At 44.0% G+C, this 18,024-nt stretch overlaps 1 protein-coding gene across 1 annotated transcript; it reads right to left on the minus strand.

Annotated features, from left to right (window-relative positions):
- Positions 1–15,971: 15,971 nt before the first annotated feature.
- On the minus strand, positions 15,972–17,365 carry LOC141028204 (protein FAR1-RELATED SEQUENCE 5-like). Its single transcript, XM_073506070.1, has 4 exons — positions 17,163–17,365; positions 16,962–17,028; positions 16,275–16,457; positions 15,972–16,175 (listed from the first exon to the last, which is right to left on the minus strand). Exons 1-4 carry the CDS (start codon positions 17,363–17,365, stop codon positions 15,972–15,974), a joined length of 657 nt encoding a protein of 218 aa, XP_073362171.1.
- Positions 17,366–18,024: the final 659 nt, after the last annotated feature.

Raw genomic sequence — 18,024 nt, forward strand, 5'->3', positions numbered from 1 at the left:
TAGTCTACCACTGTAAGTGTTCACACAACTTAATCAACTATGCTAGAGCCCATAATAGCTTGTGGCTGCACACGGAAGTTTCTAGCATGAATAATCTTATGATCCCTTTGAGCCTGGGTGGCAGTCCATAGGAGAATCACACGGTACCCCGGGATTTCCAAAAAATACAGGCAATCACTGGATTCCCCATGTGCGTCAATCCACCGAGATGTGTATTTAAGTTGCCACCTTAAGTTGGACCATTAATTAAGAATACTCACATCTGTCATGAATACACTCAAACCCAATCCACGTCTACGAGCATAGCATGGCAATATAAGCATAACGTAATAGTAACTCCCAAGGGTTTGAATGCAGAGAAATAGGTTCCTACCTCATCAACTACTTCCTAATACCCACATGTTATCAATCCTACTCATGCAATGTTTGAGGGTTGAAACTAATGCATAAAAACTAGGTATGAAAGGGATATGATCAAAGTGTGAACTTGCTTGTACAGTTGATGGAGATGATTCGCACTCAAAATTCTTGATAGTTCTACTCGTCACACTCTGGTCAATCTAGGGATAGCAAGCAATAGTAACCACACATAAGCAATCACTCAAAAGATCAGAAAGAATGAAGAAAACAATTCGGAAAACATCAAAACCAAGCAAATAATTCTTGCGACATAAAACAATTTCTAACAGAACCAAAATTAAGTGAAATTGGCCTTATCAGAAAGTTTAGGTCAAGAGCTTCGATTTGCAAAAAGAATAAACTAAATCGGAGTTATAAAACTCAAGTTATGATCAAACGAAGTTCAAAAACAAATCTGATCTAATTCAAATTTTAAAACTTCCAAAAACATGTTTAAGTTGATTATCTGGATAGAGGGGATCATAACGAAGAAGTGGGCGTTGGTTTCGTTGGATTTGGACAAACGACTAAAAAGTTGTAGTCGATTGAAGATCAGGGACTAAACTGTAAGAAAAGAATTCACAGATAGGTCCCTGGACGAAATTAAAAAGAAAGAGAAAAATCCTATCAAACGAACGTTCACTATAGAGGCATACGTGACGAAAACCTTTCGCTAAAGAGATCTAAACAGAGAACGTCCGCTAAATAATAATAAAAAAAACCGGTTTAAAAAAACCAATTTGGATCGGACCGGTCGGCAGCGGTTTTTACCACGGTTTCTCGGCGGTTCAAAGACGAGGCGGTTTTTGGCGGCTTTCCCGCGTCTGTTGTCGGCGGCAGCGGGCTCCGGCGACGGCAGCAGCGAGGCGGGGCGGGGTGGCGAGGCTCCGGCAGCGGCGCTCGGGGCGGCGGCGGTGGAAGCGGTGCGGGGCGGCGAGGGCCGAGGTGGTGCGGGGCGGCGCTGCGAGCGGCGGCGTCGATGGTTGACAACAGCGTCGGCGGCTGCGGGCTCCGGCAGCTCGGCGAGATGCGAAGGAGAGAAGGGCCTCAAAAGGTGGCCGCACCCCTCCCCATGGTCTGGTCCGAATTGGACTAGGGAAGGGGGGCGCACCCTTCCTTCTTTCTCCTTCCCCCTTCCCTTCTCCTACTCCCACAAGGAAAGGAGGAGTCCTACTCCCGGTGGGAGTAGGACTCCCCCCTGTGGCGCGCCTCTCCCCTTGGTCGGCTGCCTCCCCCTTGCTCCTTTATATACGGGAGCAAGGGGGCATCCCAGAGACACAACAATTGATCCTTGAGATCTCTTAGCCGTATGCGGTGCCCCCCTCCACCATATTACACCTCGATAATACCGTTGCGGAGCTTAGGCGAAGCCCTGCATCGGTGGAACATCATCATCATCACCACGCCGTCGTGCTGACAAAACTCTCCCTCAACACTCGGCTGGATCGGAGTTCGAGGGACGTCATCGAGCTGAACGTGTGTAGAACTCGGAGGTGCCGTACGTTCGGTACTTGATCGGTCGGATCGTGAAGACGTACGACTACATCAACCGCGTTGTGATAACGCTTCCGCTGTCGGTCTACGAGGGTACGTGGACAACACTCTCCCCTCTCGTTGCTATGCATCACCATGATCTTGCGTGTGCGTAGGAATTTTTTTGAAATTACTACGTTCCCCAACAGGTAGTTCCTTCACACAAGAAACAAGTATCTGCCTAGTTGGGCATTCTTCAGCTGGGTGACTTTCTTCACAATTAGGGCATTTATCCTTGTGTTCCTTATGGGTTTATCCTATTTCTCCACAGAGCTTACATGCACACGGTCTCTTCATATCATTTCCATAAGGCTTCAACTCCTGGGACACAAACCGAGACTTTAGCAGAGTCAACTTAAATTCTCCCCAAGTGGTTACTCTTTGCCATCCATTGGCGGTTTGGTACATCCTCCACCAACTAGCAGCACCTCTTTCAAAATACTGAAGAGCATGCTGGGTCATATCCTTTCCGGCTATAGGGTTATTCCTCATATGATCTTCCATGTTCTGAATCCATCGGTCTGTCTCCAATTGACTCATCGGTCCAGCAAATACAAGCTCATATCCATTCATCCACTAATGGGTCCATGGGTTTGGGGTGAGATAAGAGAGATAGAGAGGGATACACACAATGCAAACAATAGTTTTAAAAAGACATATTTTTATTGTGGCTGTCGGAAAAACATCAAACAAATGAAAACTCACAAACGTCGCATCTAACGTAGGTATATAACAGAGGTTTGGTCTTCTAAAGGTCAATAAATCTTCAGGGTCGCAAAACTCTTCAAGTCTTGCTCAGGTCTCCGATGGCTTCTTCCGATCATGCTTGTCCTTCTCAACTTCTTTTGCCAGATCATCTCTGTTGTCGCAAAGTCTATCGTGACGTCCTTTAATATTTCTGGACTTGCGTTCCAGACTTCTGGGTCTCATCAACCATGACATGAACCATGATCCTACTGTCCTTCAGTTCCTGATGAATCTTTGATGTCTCAAGGTTTGCTCCTCTAGCTTGGCTACTTTCAGCTTTTGGGTCCTGAGTTCTTCACGAAACGCTTCCTTATCAAATACTGCTTCTTGTAGGTCCATCTTAACTTCTTGATATAACACTCCAGATCCTGGTGATACACCGGCTAAGGTTAAAACTTCATCTTGCTGATAGGTGCTCCATCAGCCTTCTACCATCCAATCTTTCAATGCATATGCATGCTTAACTCAGCACGGTGACAATAGCATAAGCGGGCGATAACATCATGGATAGCCGTGTTTCTGCTCTTGGTCATTTCCATGAGCTATCTCTCCATAGTTGATATGTCCTGCCTTAGGGTTTTCCTTGACAGAACTTTGAGTTTTTAACTCTCCATGCTCCGGTCTTTCTCCGATACACCTTGATCTCGGGTATTGACAACTTCCATAGTCTGCCAAGTTCCATAAGGGTAGCCTTCCTAGGTCATAAAAATCTGGGAATTCTTCAGAGCCTTGAAATTCTCCTAGTCTTCGGAGTCTTCAACAGTTGTAGTTTCCATTATTCAGATGCACGGTAAAATCTCCTTCATTCCGTAGTGGTCGTGGTTGTCCGATATCTTGTACTTCTTGGAGTGGTCTCATCAGTCGAATCTTTGAGTGGTCAAAAGGGGAAAGGGATATGGTCTCACTAAAAGGGAATATTTGAATAAGCTCAGAAGAGAAGAGAGGTAAAAGATCTCTTTGAAAAAGAAAGTTTTAGAGAAAATCCTTCCTATGGGCTTGCCAGTTTCTACGGTCACGTCCTACAGTCAACATGTGCTCTGATACCATCTTGTAGCGACCCGACCTCAGATGGTCAAGTCTCTGTGCTTAAGTGTCATCCCTGGATCGGTATGCTGACACACACAGTACTCGAGGATTTATAACAGAGGTAAATCACATGTATAAAGTAACATAAAATACTATTACCTCAATCCAAATAGCGGAAGTACAACAAGGTTGTGGATTCCCATCAACACCAACGACAAAGTTGAGTGTAGAAAATCGTAACCCTAACGTATCACTTACTCGTCGTAAGAATCCTGCAACATGAGACGTTGCAGCCACAAAGGGTCAGTACATTGAATGTACTCGCAAATTCACACCATAGGATAATGATGAATAAAGCTATCACTACATGCATATTTGGCTGGTGGAAAACCTCATGGTTATAATGTTTTTGCGAAAAGCCAATTTTTCCCTAGTGCAAAGGAATATATTTTATTTAACTACAAAATTGGTTGAAAACATTGAGAATGGTAAATCCCATCTCAATCCCAATTAGATGTAATTAAGAACCCAACCAGATTAATTATATAGAGTGATGAGATCAACATGATAATCCAAGAACCAGATACTCAAGATGTCCATAACCGGGGACACGGCTAACCATGATTAGTTTGTACACTCTGCAGAGGTTTGCTCACTTTTTCCCACAAGACTCGATCTCCTCCATTGGATTTCTCGCACTACATGGTGTTTGAGAAACGGATGACCGAGACACAGTCTTTCAGAAGCGTTAGCACCTTACGATGGGTAGACAATACCACCTACATCCCCTACATCTGCTAGTCTACCACTGTAAGTGTTCACACAACTTAATCAACTATGCTAGAGCCCATAATAGCTTGTGGCTGCACACGGAAGTTTCTAGCATGAATAATCTTATGATCCCTTTGAGCCTGGGTGGCAGTCCATAGGAGAATCACACGGTACCCCGGGATTTCCAAAAAATACAGGCAATCACTGGATTCCCCATGTGCGTCAATCCACCGAGATGTGTATTTAAGTTGCCACCTTAAGTTGGACCATTAATTAAGAATACTCACATCTGTCATGAATACACTCAAACCCAATCCACGTCTACGAGCATAGCATGGCAATATAAGCATAACGTAATAGTAACTCCCAAGGGTTTGAATGCAGAGAAATAGGTTCCTACCTCATCAACTACTTCCTAATACCCACATGTTATCAATCCTACTCATGCAATGTTTGAGGGTTGAAACTAATGCATAAAAACTAGGTATGAAAGGGATATGATCAAAGTGTGAACTTGCTTGTACAGTTGATGGAGATGATTCGCACTCAAAATTCTTGATAGTTCTACTCGTCACACTCTGGTCAATCTAGGGATAGCAAGCAATAGTAACCACACATAAGCAATCACTCAAAAGATCAGAAAGAATGAAGAAAACAATTCGAAAAACATCAAAACCAAGCAAATAATTCTTGCGACATAAAACAATTTCTAACAGAACCAAAATTAAGTGAAATTGGCCTTATCAGAAAGTTTAGGTCAAGAGCTTCGATTTGCAAAAAGAATAAACTAAATCGGAGTTATAAAACTCAAGTTATGATCAAACGAAGTTCAAAAACAAATCTGATCTAATTCAAATTTTAAAACTTCCAAAAACATGTTTAAGTTGATTATCTGGATAGAGGGGATCATAACAAAGAAGTGGGCGTTGGTTTCGTTGGATTTGGACAAACGACTAAAAAGTTGTAGTCGATTGAAGATCAGGGACTAAACTGTAAGAAAAGAATTCACAGATAGGTCCCTGGACGAAATTAAAAAGAAAGAGAAAAATCCTATCAAACGAACGTTCACTATAGAGGCATACGTGACGAAAACCTTTCGCTAAAGAGATCTAAACAGAGAACGTCCGCTAAATAATAATAATAAAAACCGGTTTAAAAAAACCAATTTGGATCGGACCGGTCGGCAGCGGTTTTTACCACGGTTTCTCGGCGGTTCAAAGACGAGGCGGTTTTTGGCGGCTTTCCCGCGTCTGTTGTCGGCGGCAGCGGGCTCCGGCGACGGCAGCAGCGAGGCGGGGCGGGGTGGCGAGGCTCCGGCAGCGGCGCTCGGGGCGGCGGCGGTGGAAGCGGTGCGGGGCGGCGAGGGCCGAGGTGGTGCGGGGCGGCGCTGCGAGCGGCGGCGTCGATGGTTGACAACAGCGTCGGCGGCTGCGGGCTCCGGCAGCTCGGCGAGATGCGAAGGAGAGAAGGGCCTCAAAAGGTGGCCGCACCCCTCCCCATGGTCTGGTCCGAATTGGACTAGGGAAGGGGGGCGCACCCTTCCTTCTTTCTCCTTCCCCCTTCCCTTCTCCTACTCCCACAAGGAAAGGAGGAGTCCTACTCCCGGTGGGAGTAGGACTCCCCCCTGTGGCGCGCCTCTCCCCTTGGTCGGCTGCCTCCCCCTTGCTCCTTTATATACGGGAGCAAGGGGGCATCCCAGAGACACAACAATTGATCCTTGAGATCTCTTAGCCGTATGCGGTGCCCCCCTCCACCATATTACACCTCGATAATACCGTTGCGGAGCTTAGGCGAAGCCCTGCATCGGTGGAACATCATCATCATCACCACGCCGTCGTGCGGACAAAACTCTCCCTCAACACTCGGCTGGATCGGAGTTCGAGGGACGTCATCGAGCTGAACGTGTGTAGAACTCGGAGGTGCCGTACGTTCGGTACTTGATCGGTCGGATCGTGAAGACGTACGACTACATCAACCGCGTTGTGATAACGCTTCCGCTGTCGGTCTACGAGGGTACGTGGACAACACTCTCCCCTCTCGTTGCTATGCATCACCATGATCTTGCGTGTGCGTAGGAATTTTTTTGAAATTACTACGTTCCCCAACAGGTAGTTCCTTCACACAAGAAACAAGTATCTGCCTAGTTGGGCATTCTTCAGCTGGGTGACTTTCTTCACAATTAGGGCATTTATCCTTGTGTTCCTTATGGGTTTATCCTATTTCTCCACAGAGCTTACATGCACACGGTCTCTTCATATCATTTCCATAAGGCTTCAACTCCTGGGACACAAACCGAGACTTTAGCAGAGTCAACTTAAATTCTCCCCAAGTGGTTACTCTTTGCCATCCATTGGCGGTTTGGTACATCCTCCACCAACTAGCAGCACCTCTTTCAAAATACTGAAGAGCATGCTGGGTCATATCCTTTCCGGCTATAGGGTTATTCCTCATATGATCTTCCATGTTCTGAATCCATCGGTCTGTCTCCAATTGACTCATCGGTCCAGCAAATACAAGCTCATATCCATTCATCCACTAATGGGTCCATGGGTTTGGGGTGAGATAAGAGAGATAGAGAGGGATACACACAATGCAAACAATAGTTTTAAAAAGACATATTTTTATTGTGGCTGTCGGAAAAACATCAAACAAATGAAAACTCACAAACGTCGCATCTAACGTAGGTATATAACAGAGGTTTGGTCTTCTAAAGGTCAATAAATCTTCAGGGTCGCAAAACTCTTCAAGTCTTGCTCAGGTCTCCGATGGCTTCTTCCGATCATGCTTGTCCTTCTCAACTTCTTTTGCCAGATCATCTCTGTTGTCGCAAAGTCTATCGTGACGTCCTTTAATATTTCTGGACTTGCGTTCCAGACTTCTGGGTCTCATCAACCATGACATGAACCATGATCCTACTGTCCTTCAGTTCCTGATGAATCTTTGATGTCTCAAGGTTTGCTCCTCTAGCTTGGCTACTTTCAGCTTTTGGGTCCTGAGTTCTTCACGAAACGCTTCCTTATCAAATACTGCTTCTTGTAGGTCCATCTTAACTTCTTGATATAACACTCCAGATCCTGGTGATACACCGGCTAAGGTTAAAACTTCATCTTGCTGATAGGTGCTCCATCAGCCTTCTACCATCCAATCTTTCAATGCATATGCATGCTTAACTCAGCACGGTGACAATAGCATAAGCGGGCGATAACATCATGGATAGCCGTGTTTCTGCTCTTGGTCATTTCCATGAGCTATCTCTCCATAGTTGATATGTCCTGCCTTAGGGTTTTCCTTGACAGAACTTTGAGTTTTTAACTCTCCATGCTCCGGTCTTTCTCCGATACACCTTGATCTCGGGTATTGACAACTTCCATAGTCTGCCAAGTTCCATAAGGGTAGCCTTCCTAGGTCATAAAAATCTGGGAATTCTTCAGAGCCTTGAAATTCTCCTAGTCTTCGGAGTCTTCAACAGTTGTAGTTTCCATTATTCAGATGCACGGTAAAATCTCCTTCATTCCGTAGTGGTCGTGGTTGTCCGATATCTTGTACTTCTTGGAGTGGTCTCATCAGTCGAATCTTTGAGTGGTCAAAAGGGGAAAGGGATATGGTCTCACTAAAAGGGAATATTTGAATAAGCTCAGAAGAGAAGAGAGGTAAAAGATCTCTTTGAAAAAGAAAGTTTTAGAGAAAATCCTTCCTATGGGCTTGCCAGTTTCTACGGTCACGTCCTACAGTCAACATGTGCTCTGATACCATCTTGTAGCGACCCGACCTCAGATGGTCAAGTCTCTGTGCTTAAGTGTCATCCCTGGATCGGTATGCTGACACACACAGTACTCGAGGATTTATAACAGAGGTAAATCACATGTATAAAGTAACATAAAATACTATTACCTCAATCCAAATAGCGGAAGTACAACAAGGTTGTGGATTCCCATCAACACCAACGACAAAGTTGAGTGTAGAAAATCGTAACCCTAACGTATCACTTACTCGTCGTAAGAATCCTGCAACATGAGACGTTGCAGCCACAAAGGGTCAGTACATTGAATGTACTCGCAAATTCACACCATAGGATAATGATGAATAAAGCTATCACTACATGCATATTTGGCTGGTGGAAAACCTCATGGTTATAATGTTTTTGCGAAAAGCCAATTTTTCCCTAGTGCAAAGGAATATATTTTATTTAACTACAAAATTGGTTGAAAACATTGAGAATGGTAAATCCCATCTCAATCCCAATTAGATGTAATTAAGAACCCAACCAGATTAATTATATAGAGTGATGAGATCAACATGATAATCCAAGAACCAGATACTCAAGATGTCCATAACCGGGGACACGGCTAACCATGATTAGTTTGTACACTCTGCAGAGGTTTGCTCACTTTTTCCCACAAGACTCGATCTCCTCCATTGGATTTCTCGCACTACATGGTGTTTGAGAAACGGATGACCGAGACACAGTCTTTCAGAAGCGTTAGCACCTTACGATGGGTAGACAATACCACCTACATCCCCTACATCTGCTAGTCTACCACTGTAAGTGTTCACACAACTTAATCAACTATGCTAGAGCCCATAATAGCTTGTGGCTGCACACGGAAGTTTCTAGCATGAATAATCTTATGATCCCTTTGAGCCTGGGTGGCAGTCCATAGGAGAATCACACGGTACCCCGGGATTTCCAAAAAATACAGGCAATCACTGGATTCCCCATGTGCGTCAATCCACCGAGATGTGTATTTAAGTTGCCACCTTAAGTTGGACCATTAATTAAGAATACTCACATCTGTCATGAATACACTCAAACCCAATCCACGTCTACGAGCATAGCATGGCAATATAAGCATAACGTAATAGTAACTCCCAAGGGTTTGAATGCAGAGAAATAGGTTCCTACCTCATCAACTACTTCCTAATACCCACATGTTATCAATCCTACTCATGCAATGTTTGAGGGTTGAAACTAATGCATAAAAACTAGGTATGAAAGGGATATGATCAAAGTGTGAACTTGCTTGTACAGTTGATGGAGATGATTCGCACTCAAAATTCTTGATAGTTCTACTCGTCACACTCTGGTCAATCTAGGGATAGCAAGCAATAGTAACCACACATAAGCAATCACTCAAAAGATCAGAAAGAATGAAGAAAACAATTCGGAAAACATCAAAACCAAGCAAATAATTCTTGCGACATAAAACAATTTCTAACAGAACCAAAATTAAGTGAAATTGGCCTTATCAGAAAGTTTAGGTCAAGAGCTTCGATTTGCAAAAAGAATAAACTAAATCGGAGTTATAAAACTCAAGTTATGATCAAACGAAGTTCAAAAACAAATCTGATCTAATTCAAATTTTAAAACTTCCAAAAACATGTTTAAGTTGATTATCTGGATAGAGGGGATCATAACGAAGAAGTGGGCGTTGGTTTCGTTGGATTTGGACAAACGACTAAAAAGTTGTAGTCGATTGAAGATCAGGGACTAAACTGTAAGAAAAGAATTCACAGATAGGTCCCTGGACGAAATTAAAAAGAAAGAGAAAAATCCTATCAAACGAACGTTCACTATAGAGGCATACGTGACGAAAACCTTTCGCTAAAGAGATCTAAACAGAGAACGTCCGCTAAATAATAAAAAAAAACCGGTTTAAAAAAACCAATTTGGATCGGACCGGTCGGCAGCGGTTTTTACCACGGTTTCTCGGCGGTTCAAAGACGAGGCGGTTTTTGGCGGCTTTCCCGCGTCTGTTGTCGGCGGCAGCGGGCTCCGGCGACGGCAGCAGCGAGGCGGGGCGGGGTGGCGAGGCTCCGGCAGCGGCGCTCGGGGCGGCGGCGGTGGAAGCGGTGCGGGGCGGCGAGGGCCGAGGTGGTGCGGGGCGGCGCTGCGAGCGGCGGCGTCGATGGTTGACAACAGCGTCGGCGGCTGCGGGCTCCGGCAGCTCGGCGAGATGCGAAGGAGAGAAGGGCCTCAAAAGGTGGCCGCACCCCTCCCCATGGTCTGGTCCGAATTGGACTAGGGAAGGGGGGCGCACCCTTCCTTCTTTCTCCTTCCCCCTTCCCTTCTCCTACTCCCACAAGGAAAGGAGGAGTCCTACTCCCGGTGGGAGTAGGACTCCCCCCTGTGGCGCGCCTCTCCCCTTGGTCGGCTGCCTCCCCCTTGCTCCTTTATATACGGGAGCAAGGGGGCATCCCAGAGACACAACAATTGATCCTTGAGATCTCTTAGCCGTATGCGGTGCCCCCCTCCACCATATTACACCTCGATAATACCGTTGCGGAGCTTAGGCGAAGCCCTGCATCGGTGGAACATCATCATCATCACCACGCCGTCGTGCGGACAAAACTCTCCCTCAACACTCGGCTGGATCGGAGTTCGAGGGACGTCATCGAGCTGAACGTGTGTAGAACTCGGAGGTGCCGTACGTTCGGTACTTGATCGGTCGGATCGTGAAGACGTACGACTACATCAACCGCGTTGTGATAACGCTTCCGCTGTCGGTCTACGAGGGTACGTGGACAACACTCTCCCCTCTCGTTGCTATGCATCACCATGATCTTGCGTGTGCGTAGGAATTTTTTTGAAATTACTACGTTCCCCAACAGGTAGTTCCTTCACACAAGAAACAAGTATCTGCCTAGTTGGGCATTCTTCAGCTGGGTGACTTTCTTCACAATTAGGGCATTTATCCTTGTGTTCCTTATGGGTTTATCCTATTTCTCCACAGAGCTTACATGCACACGGTCTCTTCATATCATTTCCATAAGGCTTCAACTCCTGGGACACAAACCGAGACTTTAGCAGAGTCAACTTAAATTCTCCCCAAGTGGTTACTCTTTGCCATCCATTGGCGGTTTGGTACATCCTCCACCAACTAGCAGCACCTCTTTCAAAATACTGAAGAGCATGCTGGGTCATATCCTTTCCGGCTATAGGGTTATTCCTCATATGATCTTCCATGTTCTGAATCCATCGGTCTGTCTCCAATTGACTCATCGGTCCAGCAAATACAAGCTCATATCCATTCATCCACTAATGGGTCCATGGGTTTGGGGTGAGATAAGAGAGATAGAGAGGGATACACACAATGCAAACAATAGTTTTAAAAAGACATATTTTTATTGTGGCTGTCGGAAAAACATCAAACAAATGAAAACTCACAAACGTCGCATCTAACGTAGGTATATAACAGAGGTTTGGTCTTCTAAAGGTCAATAAATCTTCAGGGTCGCAAAACTCTTCAAGTCTTGCTCAGGTCTCCGATGGCTTCTTCCGATCATGCTTGTCCTTCTCAACTTCTTTTGCCAGATCATCTCTGTTGTCGCAAAGTCTATCGTGACGTCCTTTAATATTTCTGGACTTGCGTTCCAGACTTCTGGGTCTCATCAACCATGACATGAACCATGATCCTACTGTCCTTCAGTTCCTGATGAATCTTTGATGTCTCAAGGTTTGCTCCTCTAGCTTGGCTACTTTCAGCTTTTGGGTCCTGAGTTCTTCACGAAACGCTTCCTTATCAAATACTGCTTCTTGTAGGTCCATCTTAACTTCTTGATATAACACTCCAGATCCTGGTGATACACCGGCTAAGGTTAAAACTTCATCTTGCTGATAGGTGCTCCATCAGCCTTCTACCATCCAATCTTTCAATGCATATGCATGCTTAACTCAGCACGGTGACAATAGCATAAGCGGGCGATAACATCATGGATAGCCGTGTTTCTGCTCTTGGTCATTTCCATGAGCTATCTCTCCATAGTTGATATGTCCTGCCTTAGGGTTTTCCTTGACAGAACTTTGAGTTTTTAACTCTCCATGCTCCGGTCTTTCTCCGATACACCTTGATCTCGGGTATTGACAACTTCCATAGTCTGCCAAGTTCCATAAGGGTAGCCTTCCTAGGTCATAAAAATCTGGGAATTCTTCAGAGCCTTGAAATTCTCCTAGTCTTCGGAGTCTTCAACAGTTGTAGTTTCCATTATTCAGATGCACGGTAAAATCTCCTTCATTCCGTAGTGGTCGTGGTTGTCCGATATCTTGTACTTCTTGGAGTGGTCTCATCAGTCGAATCTTTGAGTGGTCAAAAGGGGAAAGGGATATGGTCTCACTAAAAGGGAATATTTGAATAAGCTCAGAAGAGAAGAGAGGTAAAAGATCTCTTTGAAAAAGAAAGTTTTAGAGAAAATCCTTCCTATGGGCTTGCCAGTTTCTACGGTCACGTCCTACAGTCAACATGTGCTCTGATACCATCTTGTAGCGACCCGACCTCAGATGGTCAAGTCTCTGTGCTTAAGTGTCATCCCTGGATCGGTATGCTGACACACACAGTATTCGAGGATTTATAACAGAGGTAAATCACATGTATAAAGTAACATAAAATACTATTACCTCAATCCAAATAGCGGAAGTACAACAAGGTTGTGGATTCCCATCAACACCAACGACAAAGTTGAGTGTAGAAAATCGTAACCCTAACGTATCACTTACTCGTCGTAAGAATCCTGCAACATGAGACGTTGCAGCCACAAAGGGTCAGTACATTGAATGTACTCGCAAATTCACACCATAGGATAATGATGAATAAAGCTATCACTACATGCATATTTGGCTGGTGGAAAACCTCATGGTTATAATGTTTTTGCGAAAAGCCAATTTTTCCCTAGTGCAAAGGAATATATTTTATTTAACTACAAAATTGGTTGAAAACATTGAGAATGGTAAATCCCATCTCAATCCCAATTAGATGTAATTAAGAACCCAACCAGATTAATTATATAGAGTGATGAGATCAACATGATAATCCAAGAACCAGATACTCAAGATGTCCATAACCGGGGACACGGCTAACCATGATTAGTTTGTACACTCTGCAGAGGTTTGCTCACTTTTTCCCACAAGACTCGATCTCCTCCATTGGATTTCTCGCACTACATGGTGTTTGAGAAACGGATGACCGAGACACAGTCTTTCAGAAGCGTTAGCACCTTACGATGGGTAGACAATACCACCTACATCCCCTACATCTGCTAGTCTACCACTGTAAGTGTTCACACAACTTAATCAACTATGCTAGAGCCCATAATAGCTTGTGGCTGCACACGGAAGTTTCTAGCATGAATAATCTTATGATCCCTTTGAGCCTGGGTGGCAGTCCATAGGAGAATCACACGGTACCCCGGGATTTCCAAAAAATACAGGCAATCACTGGATTCCCCATGTGCGTCAATCCACCGAGATGTGTATTTAAGTTGCCACCTTAAGTTGGACCATTAATTAAGAATACTCACATCTATCATGAATACACTCAAACCCAATCCACGTCTACGAGCATAGCATGGCAATATAAGCATAACGTAATAGTAACTCCCAAGGGTTTGAATGCAGAGAAATAGGTTCCTACCTCATCAACTACTTCCTAATACCCACATGTTATCAATCCTACTCATGCAATGTTTGAGGGTTGAAACTAATGCATAAAAACTAGGTATGAAAGGGATATGATCAAAGTGTGAACTTGCTTGTACAGTTGATGGAGATGATTCGCACTCAAAATTCTTGATAGTTCTACTCGTCACACTCTGGTCAATCTAGGGATAGCAAGCAATAGTAACCACACATAAGCAATCACTCAAAAGATCAGAAAGAATGAAGAAAACAATTCGGAAAACATCAAAACCAAGCAAATAATTCTTGCGACATAAAACAATTTCTAACAGAACCAAAATTAAGTGAAATTGGCCTTATCAGAAAGTTTAGGTCAAGAGCTTCGATTTGCAAAAAGAATAAACTAAATCGGAGTTATAAAACTCAAGTTATGATCAAACGAAGTTCAAAAACAAATCTGATCTAATTCAAATTTTAAGACTTCCAAAAACATGTTTAAGTTGATTATCTGGATAGAGGGGATCATAACGAAGAAGTGGGCGTTGGTTTCGTTGGATTTGGACAAACGACTAAAAAGTTGTAGTCGATTGAAGATCAGGGACTAAACTGTAAGAAAAGAATTCACAGATAGGTCCCTGGACGAAATTAAAAAGAAAGAGAAAAATCCTATCAAACGAACGTTCACTATAGAGGCATACGTGACGAAAACCTTTCGCTAAAGAGATCTAAACAGAGAACGTCCGCTAAATAATAATAAAAAAAACCGGTTTAAAAAAACCAATTTGGATCGGACCGGTCGGCAGCGGTTTTTACCACGGTTTCTCGGCGGTTCAAAGACGAGGCGGTTTTTGGCGGCTTTCCCGCGTCTGTTGTCGGCGGCAGCGGGCTCCGGCGACGGCAGCAGCGAGGCGGGGCGGGGTGGCGAGGCTCCGGCAGCGGCGCTCGGGGCGGCGGCGGTGGAAGCGGTGCGGGGCGGCGAGGGCCGAGGTGGTGCGGGGCGGCGCTGCGAGCGGCGGCGTCGATGGTTGACAACAGCGTCGGCGGCTGCGGGCTCCGGCAGCTCGGCGAGATGCGAGAGAGAGAAGGGCCGGGGTGGCCCGGTATTTAAGGAGAGAAGGGCCGGGGCGGCCTTGGAGGAGGGGCAAGCGGCGGCAGAGTCCGGGGCGGACTCGGCGTCCATGGCGGCGCGGCGGCGTGCGACGGGCGGAGTTCCTCCCGGGAGGTCGGGGGCGCGCGGGCGTCGTGCTGGGCCTTGGCCTGGCCGGTTGGCTGGGTCGGCCCAGTTTGGCGGAAAAGTTTTTTTAATGAACATTTTTCCAGAAAAGCAAAATAAATAAAAAAATTTACATAGGCATATAATATATCAAAATTTTCGGAAAAAGATTTTCTACAACATGAACATTATTTTAGCATCAAATAAATTCCTCAAAAATTCAAATGAAGCAAAGAGTGCTACTGTTGCAATAAAACCTCATAAAAATCATTTTCAAAATACCAAAATGAATTCAAATTTATTTATCTCCAATTTTCTGATCTAGGGAATCATGTTACCCTATTTTCCATATATTTTATTTTTGGAGAAAAATAATTTGAATAAATCTCAAATAACTCCAAATTGAAAATAATTTGAAAAGGACTTTGAATTTAATTCTTTGAAACTCCCAACTCATATTTCATATGTTTTGAAGAAGTCATTTTATCTTCTCTCATGAAAATCATTGAGTTGCTTGAAGTTTTGGAAATATTTTCGAATGAAATTCAAATATTCTCAAATACCCTTTTCATTTAATTAAATGGAAGAAGTCATGTCATCTTCTCTCGAGAGTTTTGTATTTGAAAATAATTTGAATTCACGGAGATCAAAATGCAAAAAGGTGAAAGTTTGGGAAAGTCCTTTTATTCCCTCTCATTTAACTTGAAAAACTTTCGAATATCACTCACTTTCAGTCAATCAATCACACAACAATCAAACAATCAATCAAATCTATCTATTTATTATAACATTCCAGAATTTAGAATTTTGGGATGTTACAATCCTCCTCTGGATCCCATGTCGACCTCTCTAGGATATACCTCCTCGGTATCTCGTAGACTCCAATCTGTTCCATTACTCGTAGTATGTGTGCGCACAATAGCCCATCGCGATCAAACTTGCAGCAAGTGCATGAGTATACCCCTTCATCCTTGTTCGCCTGCACATGGTAGTCCCTATCCCCATACTTCGGTAGTATCCCTCGAAGCGACCACACCCTGAAGGTACACCATTTTGCAAGGTGTCGCATCCGTAAGCAGTCTTTAGCTTCATCTCTACCTAGAACATGGAGAACAGATTTTGCGTGTATATCCCTCGCATCTGCAACTCGATTGGGTTCAATGAGTACATGTCTGCCTCTTTGTAAATTGTGTCTACTTGCTCTTTCGCCACAGCCACCATTACTTTCTCCTGGATTGCAGTGTATTGAGTTGCGAATTCAATCAATGAGTTGTTGGGGTTCACGTACTTCTTGAGCACAGCATTGAACCCTCGCTCCTTGCAGTTGTGTGCAAGAATGGAAAGAAATGCGTCATGTAGTACATCGGGGCCCAACATTTTCTATTTTCCCACAGCCAGTTAAAATGTTCGTTGTTGGTCTGGCCATAATCATCCATCATCGCCCACCGTTTGTTTTCAAACTCATCCTCTGTGTACACAAAGCATGAAACAATTACAACATCATACACAATCAATGGTAATTAAAGTACAAGTATGCTGGTAACTTTTCTTAGTTATTAGGTGGTAACTTCATGAGACAATTACAACATCATACACAATCAATGGTAATTAAAGTACGAGTATGCTGCTAACTTTTCTTAGTTATTAGGTGGTAACTTCATGGAACCAATTTTCCAGATCATTTTCTGTTCTTTTTCGTACGTGAAAGTTTTCTTTTCTTTTTTGTTTGTTTGTCTTACACCTAGTCTGGTAACTTTCTAAACCAATAGTTGGTATCAACATATGTAGTTTTCCCGATACAAAATAACCTGACCCGCTTTTTGCTAATATCAAATGTAAATGTTTTTGTTTGTTATTTTTCTTTTGTACCCAGATGGTGATTACATGTCCACACATTTTTTCCATTGTAATTTGATTTTGTTCCAGTGAAGCTGCCCCCAGGTAATATAACCTACAAGATCATGGTAACTTGTATAGACCTACACATGGTAACCTAAACATGGTAACTTGTGCCTCACACATATTCATATGGTTCTCAAGTTTGCTGCATGGTAACTAAAATGGGTCAACAGAGTAGGTACGTACCAGTCAAGCTGTTGTCGACAGTCTTTGAACGCTTTGTTTAGTGGTTTATCATTGTCCATAGGCTTTCCAAGTTTCTCCTGCGCCTTCTTCATTATATGCCAGCGGCAATTTCTATGTATTATGTTCAAGAAGACCTCGTCGATCGCACTCCTCATTGCAAAGTTCTGGCTTGTGATGATGTTTTCTGGGGCAACACCACCCATTGCATGGAGGAATGTGTTAAACAGCCACACAAAGTTCTCCTTTAGTTTGTTTCGAATGAAGCCACACCCAAACTGGATGGATTGACCATGGTTATTAATTCCAATGAATGGTGCACACGACATCTTGTACATGTTTGTCATGTATGTCGTGTCGAATGACAAACAATCATTATACTTTGCATATGCCCTGCGTGATGCGCCATCAATCCATAACAAGTTCTCAACCCTGTCCTCGTCATCAAGCTTGATTCTCTAGTAGAAATGTGAATCTTTGGCCCTCATTTCTTGTAAGTACGCAATTGTGCTCCCAACATCCGTGTGGCGGTGCTCTAAGCGGGACTTAGCTTGTTGATTAGCAATGACTTGTGTCGTGTAGGGTACGTCTTTAGCGCTTCCGTAGAACCATGACATCAGTTGCATCTGCCTCGCAGTCTCAATGTTGCATCCGTGCAGAATCCTCAAGAAGTCCTGCTCCTCTTTCGGAATGTACCGATGTGATGATAAGAATTTTGTTAGGGACGGCTTTTTCATCAGGGGGTGATTGTGGTTGTCCTCGAAATGGCCAACAGTCCACCATGCATCATCGTTGGATAGGTACCTGTGCGCTTGACATTCAGTCCTAACAACTTTCTTTCTTTTCCACTTCTTGACAATGCTGG

This window comes from Aegilops tauschii, unplaced genomic scaffold (assembly GCF_002575655.3).
Source record: "Aegilops tauschii subsp. strangulata cultivar AL8/78 unplaced genomic scaffold, Aet v6.0 Super-Scaffold_267, whole genome shotgun sequence".
Lineage (NCBI taxonomy): Eukaryota > Viridiplantae > Streptophyta > Magnoliopsida > Poales > Poaceae > Aegilops > Aegilops tauschii.

Excerpts from the sequence above, each read along its gene's own strand:
- LOC141028204 (XM_073506070.1), bottom strand. The coding sequence starts at position 17,365 with ATGGGTGGTGTTGCCCCAGAAAACATCATCACAAGCCAGAACTTTGCA. Across the intron at positions 17,029-17,162 it reads TGTCGACAACAGCTTGACTG|GTTATATTACCTGGGGGCAG; the intron begins GTACGTACCTAC and ends ATGATCTTGTAG. Across the intron at positions 16,458-16,961 it reads TGGAAAAAATGTGTGGACAT|AAAATGTTGGGCCCCGATGT; the intron begins GTAATCACCATC and ends GTGGGAAAATAG.